Source organism: Lupinus angustifolius, chromosome LG02, assembly GCF_001865875.1.
Source record: "Lupinus angustifolius cultivar Tanjil chromosome LG02, LupAngTanjil_v1.0, whole genome shotgun sequence".
Lineage (NCBI taxonomy): Eukaryota > Viridiplantae > Streptophyta > Magnoliopsida > Fabales > Fabaceae > Lupinus > Lupinus angustifolius.
This window is the reverse complement of record NC_032010.1, coordinates 5,242,109-5,249,872: the sequence shown is the minus strand read 5'-3', so window position 1 is coordinate 5,249,872 and position 7,764 is coordinate 5,242,109. Positions and strand designations below refer to the sequence as shown.

Genomic DNA, 7,764 nt, shown 5'->3' with positions numbered 1-7,764 from the left:
TCAAATTAGATTAGGCTTGTTAGGATTATGTTAGTTAGGACTTTATCTTCAAATTTCAATTTTTTAAATTAGATTTTATCTTTATCTTTATCTTTTCAGCAAGGCAAATCTGCCTATTTATAATTTTGTTTATTCATTAATAAAGTTAAGTTGAATTTTGAGTAAATTTGAATTATTTTAGTTGAAAGCACTTCTCCTAAAAACCTTAGGTTGGCCGTGGCCACCATTATTGTTCTCATCAAGCATCCTTGCTTGTGGCGAACTTCATAGCTTATCAAGCAGTCTTGCTTGTGGCGCTTCTCCCCTTCCATTCTTTTCCACCTTCAACCTTAACCTACAACTCATACAACCTGCCTCACGCACAAAACAAACCCTAAATTACCCTAATTTCACAAAACCGAATTTGGACTCCAAAAGTCCTAAAGTATCAAGCTAAAACGATCCTTAAAACAAAGGCATCCCCTAGAGGTTGTCATCACATGGGAAAGTCAATGTAGGAACTCGTCTTTTTCATCAGAATACATGTGTCTTAGTGCAAAAATATAATAGGATCTTCTAAGAAATAGCCAATGCAGCTCTGGCCATAGTGCCATACATACACCCAAAAGAAAGGAAATATATGATTACACAAAAGTTTACCATGATTACTCCACAAGTGTTTAAATCATTAATAAGTTATTAAATATGGTCATTACTAGTTCTACATTTCAGAATTTGACAAAAAGGAAAGGTTATACAGATCACTCCTTTATTAAGTACGCTCAAATGGAAGAAAGCTACAAGGTAGATACATCGAGTTTTTCCATGTGTTCAAACATAATTGAAATGGGTTAAAGCACAGTTCATGCATTTAAAAACTTACATGAAATGCTGAATAAACAATGAAAAGGAATCTGAACATTAGAGATGGCAAAAGAAAAGAGAGGAAAACAAAAGGAGAGCCTAATACCTGTAGTTTTGAATTGAGTTTCCCCAAATCTGCCTCTGCAGTGCCTAATCATGAAACACAGCATATCAGTTGAGACAATGTGAAAAGAGACAGTAGTAAATTAAATGAATAAATTAGCCAACGTGGCATTTGTCTAAACTTCAAGGATAGTTAAGACCATATAACTAATGAGTGAATCAAGACTCCATCAATATTTTCAACTAGATAACAAGAATTATACCCTTTAAAGTAAAAATAAATATGTTAAGAACTTAAGGAATGGATAACAAGAACGCAGTCAGTGACAAATAACTTAAATGAATAGTAAGGAAACATGTTTCAAGCCTTCAACAGTTTTACAGAGAACAATAAGCCCAAATTAAACATGGGTAGAAGGTGATCACACTGTTCATAACAAAAACAGTTAAAAAAGACAAAAAAAATTTAATTTTGGCAGGGGTAAAACTATAGTAAGTAGTAACAAGCAAACTGAAAATCCCTGGGTATAATGTATATATAGTTTGAAGTTCTTGTAACCACTATTTCGAATGCTTGAACATGAATTTCAAAATGTTGAGTAGCAATTTGTACAACTTAAGATTGAGCATACACCTTTCGAGCACTCCAATCGAAGCTTGCCTGACGATGATCTTTCAATTGATATGCATTCCAAACTCTGCCCATTGTCTGCAACAACACGCATTTCACTGTTGTCACACTCAAGAAAACCCTCCACCTCCATCACTTCATCATCAGTTGCAGGCACCAACCTCCCATCACCTTCAACCTAAAGATCATATAAGACAGCTCAGAGAATTATGAATAAAGCCTTAGGCAGAAGTATGAGTCACAGAAATATAGAACCACATAACGAATTACTAACTTTCAAATAGACTTATCTTTCTCTTTAAGTTGATAAAAGTATTAACACACTGTTACATTAGGTTTTCAAGTTTCAATGTTTCATTTCACTCATTACAAAAAACTAGGCAAGGGGTGTGTAATTTAGCAAAATCACAAGAGCAACTCAATTTACTCAAACAAAATAACACATTGAATAAAGAAAGTAATTTAACAGAATAACTGGACACAAAATAAAGATGGACAACTGTTGGGCACTTCGTTAATTCGTGGTAGAGTTTGCCAGCCTCTTCTAGACATAAAAGAGAATCAAGGGTGTTAACGCTACATGAACAGTGATCAATAACCAAGAAGATGAGAACTCTTAGAGATCGATATAATGTGTTCTTGTCTATTTGTTAACCACGCTCGATATATAGGAGGAGATGATAAAGCCGCAATCCTCAACCTTCTAGGGCCCACTATCTGATAAGCAATAAGTGGGTTGTTCATGTGATCTCCTTATCAGGTGGTTAACATCCCTAGTCAGGTTCTAGAAGGTCATCTTTGAATATCGGTCTTCTTTGGTGGCTTCGACTTTATTAGATTTGGGCTTCGACTCTACTTGATTAACGTCAGCCCAAAGAGCATATGCCTCTTGAGTCTTGACACGGTAGGCTTGGCTCCTTTAGCTTTGCTACTGTCTAGCTTGGGAGTGGGAGACCTCGGCCAGGCCAGCCTCGGCCTAAATGTGAAAGAGCTTAAAAGCTAGGAGACCTAGTCTAGGACCTGCCTTGGTGGTACAGTACAAGGGTATTACAAATGCAATTATAAATAATAAGAAAACAAAAGGAAATGATGATAAAAGAACAAGCAACCATGCTGATTCAAATGTGATTCATTTTATTTGGCTAATTTACTTGGGCTTTTTAATCATCCAGGGATGCTATTTAGCACGAATCAGTTATTACGAAAAAGTGTTGCAATCCCAACTAACCAATCAGGTGGGGAATGGTTATAGGAGTGAAATGAGACTAAAAAACGTTTTCTACTCTCATGCACAAAACGCCAGATCCAGTGTCTTATTCCATGCACGCTTGAGGAATAGGCTTCAGTACATTTTAGCTTATGCTTAATCATTAGATACACACGCTGCACACTTTTTGTCATAAAAAACAAAGAAACAAAAAATACCCCAAAAGGAAAACATTAGAAACATGGTTATAAATAGTGTCAGCAATATTGCAGTTTTGACGGTCTATTGCGACCACAATTGCAGCCGGATTGGTCACATTTTCCCGCATTTGTCCACCATTGTGATAAGCGCAACATAACCACAACCACAATTTATCATGATTAGAACACTTCAAGGTCAATGGTTAGGGCTTTAGTCTAATGAACAACAGAACGGGTATATTATAAGTATAAGCCTTATAAATGTTTGACAACTCATAAAGAGCATTGGTATCATGATATAAATGACACAACAGTATCTAAAAACTCCCTTCATTTTAATCATTTACACAAGAACTCTATTTGAAAATTGCCATCAAAATTTAGAAGCTGCAAATTTCCACATACCTTATGGAGCAAAATACTCAAAATGATTTGCAAATCCAAATAGCATTTTCACAAACTGAAACTATGAATAACTCGAAATATACCCGAACGAGCTTGTAGACAACTGGATTAGCAATCTGCTTCCTTGGAGGTAAAGCAGAGCTGCTTTTATCAAGCTTCCCATCATCATTGTGGTCAATTCCAGTCACAGGTCCCATTGAATATCAACCACATGCACCTCAAATACACAAACTGAAAAAAAAATAACCAAAAAAATTAACACAGAAAATAATAGTAATATTAATATAGTTAAACCTTCCCAATTAAAATATATGCAAAACAAAATCATCTATTTCATTTTCAAAGCAATCACACATAACACCAAAAATAAAATAAAAATGTAACTGGTACATGTTAAATTTTCAAAAATTAAAGCTTTTTGAGAAAATAATCATACCCATAAGCCTAAAATAATTATTAACCACCAAAACAACATAAACTTTACTCAACACATGCATAATATAAAAAACTCTACCCGAAAAATAAAATGCTATAAAAAAACAAGTCAAACAGAAAAATGCAACTTTTGGGGTTGATGAAAAGCTGAAGTAAAAGCAAGTAATATGAGAAAAAATTGTAATTTGTACTCACCATAGAGGGAAAAAAACGAGTCGACTCAGTAACTGAAAGAGTGAAATCACAGTGAAAGTGACCGATTCGAGCGAGTTAAAGGGCAAGAGTGAGTAAAAACGTTTCTTTCTAGTTGAGAGGGTAGAGAGAGAGACGAAACTTATCACAAGTATAGAGAGAGAGAAATGGAACGAGAATGAATTTTTAATTTTGTTATTTTGATTTTGATTTTTGAATATTGATTTTAATTATTTGTACACAAGGGTTCGCTTTTTGAGAACGCTGAATAAGCTGATTTTCGGATTCGAAAATTTCGTCAACTGTGATTCAATAGTGGCCCTTGATTCCGGAAATTTTTACCCCGTTTTGTTTTGCACTGTCTGCCTTCCGTACACAACATTAATCATACCAATATTATTAATATTATACCGATCATCAAATCAGTTAGGGTATTAGTATATTGATATATCAGTTCAATAGGTAATTCACTAATTAAATTGCATACGGGTGAAATTAGATATACATATAATATATTAATATTAATGTTAAAAAATCAATAAAAAAACCATAAATATTTTTATTTTCATTAAAAATTTATTTTTAAATAAAAATCGGTCGATATGACCGATATAGATCAATTAAAAATCAGTCGGTATGACCAATTTTGATCAATATGATTGTATGACCGGTATAACTATTATAGCATACCAGTATTAGGATCAGTTCACTAGTTGAACCGGCTTGCACGAACCAGTTTTTACAATAATGAATCAAACCAAGTTACTCTATAAAGAATATTGTAAATGGGGGGTGGGTATAAATAGGTATGATGTTCATACTTGTGTTACTTATATTTGGATAGATAGATAGTTATATTATGGAGAATTTAGGTAGTGTCACTTTTTTTTCTTTTTTTTTTCTTCAACCTAATAATTCTAAATTTCATGCAAGTCATTGAAATAAACAAATATCAACATACTCCAATACATAAATATATTCTCCTCCTAATGATGATCAATCAGATGATATTGTTTTTCTCATTGACGAATTATATTAATTGGGTTTTTTCCATTAGTGATTATTCTCATGTTGAATAAACCATTGTGTTCTATTCAAACCAGCGTTCATTTCAGTGATGCATTTATCTTCAATTGAAGAAGTATGTTAGCAGTGATTTCTTTTAACATTGACAGTCATTCTGATGGTGATTATACCAATAGTTTTTCTTCTCATTGAGGATCATTTTGGTGGCTCTTTTTTTATAATAGTGAATTATATTAGTTGTGACTTTCTTTCACACTAGTGATCATTTCGATGTTGATTATATATGCATATTTTACACTTCATAACATCTTTCAGCATTTTTCATGTTGTAATTATTTGATTAATTTTATTTTGAAATAAATTATTTGTAATAAGTTTAAAACTTATGTAGCTTTAGCTTAAGGAAACGTGTTAGATATATTTAGATTAGATATATTTAGATTAATAGATAATTATCATATCCAGGATTTAGTTAGTCTCACTTTATTTGAGTTTATCTATAGTTTATGATTATCTTATTAGTTATTATTTGAGTTTATCATCATATTGTTTGTAACAACTTCTACTTATATAATAAATTGTTTGGACTAACTCATATTTGAGTTTGACTAATCTTGATATTCTTAAACTTTTTCTTATAATGAATTGTTTGATTCCGGACACAACATTAAGAAAAAGGGTGACCACTTTTGGTTTCTCTTTATTTTCAATCAAACCAAATTACTCTATGAAAATATTGTAAAGGATCGGTATACATAGGTGTGATGTTGATACTTGCACATATTTGTGGATAGTCGTGCTACAAATACTTTTATAATGTGTTTAGACAAAATACTTTTTTATTGGGTATGGTTTCAATTATTCCTCAAATCTACAAATGAGTTAAACATAAGCATGTTTAAGTTAAGGCGAGAGCTAATATTCGAACTCACTTTTCTAGCAAGTATATGGATAGTCCTTTAATCTAAGTCGTTAGGTGTGTTACCGGTTACTTGTCGTGGCCCATCGTGAACAGAAGTTGTTGTAGCAGAGCAAGACTTATGTTTCTTTCTCAGAAGTCGTGACATAGAAGGACGTAGTCAATGTACATAGAAGTCGTGATGACCAATACCGACTTTTGAGCGTACTAGGACATAGTGGGCTTTAAAAGTCGTGTAATGGGCTTTCATTTTTGTTGGACCTGACTCATTTTTTGCTTTATTTTTTTGAACTAATTTTGTTTACTTATTTTTGAAAATGTCCTAATTTGTGTTTGGGCCTATTTATTTCTAATTATTGAAGATAAATGACCAATGTTTAGGGGCCTTTTTAAAATAGGGAAATAAATAAATTTGGTAAATGTAAAATGTTAATATAAATTGAATTATTTAAAATTAAGTTACAATAATACTAAATTTAATGATTCCCTAAATGACATCTCGTCTCACACCTAAGGCGGTTGCCTATGATGTTGTTAGGGGTGTAAAAGTCCAGTTCGGTTCGGTTTTTGATGCAATTTAGTGACCGAACCGAACATAAAGATATGGTTCGGTTTTATTCAATTAACCACAAACTTTATTTAGGAACCGAACCGAATCGAACCGTTCATTGGCGGTTCGGTTCGGTTCGGTTCCGCGGTTTTTTAACTTGTTTAAAAAAAAAATCCTTCAAGAAATAATTGAACAAAATGAGAAAAATATAGAATCGAATACTAAACTCATCAATAATAAAGTATTCAATATTAAGTTCAATACTTTTTCTAGTAAAACAATAATTAACTCAACAAATCAACATACTACAAACTTGAAATTTTAGTCCACAAAATCTTGGACAATATCCAATAATAGTAACACCTAGTCACCTACTAGGAAGTAAAAATATGAATTCTTCTTTGGCTAGCTTGTACATAAGTTCACATCAGTAGTATCCTCAATATGCATATGCTCTTTGACCAATTGTAATAAACACTAAACAATGACATATTCAATAATGAGTTAGTGATCATGCAAAACAATTGTAATAAATAGTAACTTATTCAACAATATATTACCTTAATTTAAATTGATAAATTAATCATCAAGCATTGGTCCACCAATGACATTATCTTGTTCATGTAATCCACTAATACCTAGTGCCAGCTCTAATAAAATATTGAAATAAAACAAACATCAATATAAGTATAAAATATTATAAATAAAAATGTGTAATAACTAACAATACAAAATTTATAACTATACCTAATTCAGCTTCAAGTACATGACTTGAAAAATTAATCTTCTTAGGTTGTTTCTTCAACCAATTTTGAGCACAAATCAAAGCCTCAACTGTAAAAGGGCGCAATGAACTACGATATGAGTCAAGAACGCGACCCCTAGTGCTAAATGCACTCTCGGAAGACACCGTAGAAACGGAGATAGCTAATATATCCCTAACCATGCGTGAAAGAACATGATACTTGACTGACTTGCCTTTCCACCATTTTAAAATATCAAATGGATCATCATCAGGTAGTTCCTCAAAATCATCATCTAAGTATCTATCCAACTCACTTTTCTTTATATCACCTTGCTTTTTCCTCACATTTTTTCTGTGTAGTTCCTTGACCATAGCACTAGGATCATCATAATTTTGAGCAACTTGACTTATGGACATTGTATTTATGGTTTCGCCACTAGTATCACCACTCTCATGGGGTATATGATACCATACAACATATTGATCAAATATTCTTTTGATTAGACCTCTCAATTTTTCTAATGCCTCATCTGCTTTATTTTCTTCAT

The 7,764-nt window shown here is 32.5% G+C and overlaps 2 protein-coding genes across 3 annotated transcripts in view; both read right to left on the bottom strand.

The window, feature by feature from the left end:
- Window positions 1-4,142, bottom strand: part of LOC109334186 (developmentally-regulated G-protein 2-like) — an 18,745-nt gene extending 14,603 nt beyond the window's left edge. The window contains exon 1 of the mRNA XM_019569823.1: window positions 4,126-4,142. The gene's annotated coding sequence lies outside the window, so the exon portion shown is untranslated. The remainder of the gene's footprint in view (window positions 1-4,125) is intronic.
- Window positions 1-4,162, bottom strand: part of LOC109334178 — a 9,712-nt gene extending 5,550 nt beyond the window's left edge. For both annotated transcript variants that reach the window (XM_019569783.1, XM_019569792.1), the window contains exons 1-4: window positions 3,980-4,162; window positions 3,433-3,580; window positions 1,541-1,715; window positions 950-993 (exon numbers count right to left, since the gene is read on the bottom strand). In XM_019569783.1, the coding sequence (XP_019425328.1) occupies window positions 950-993; window positions 1,541-1,715; window positions 3,433-3,546 (333 nt within the window). In that variant the 5' untranslated portion in view covers window positions 3,547-3,580; window positions 3,980-4,162. The remainder of the gene's footprint in view (window positions 1-949; window positions 994-1,540; window positions 1,716-3,432; window positions 3,581-3,979) is intronic.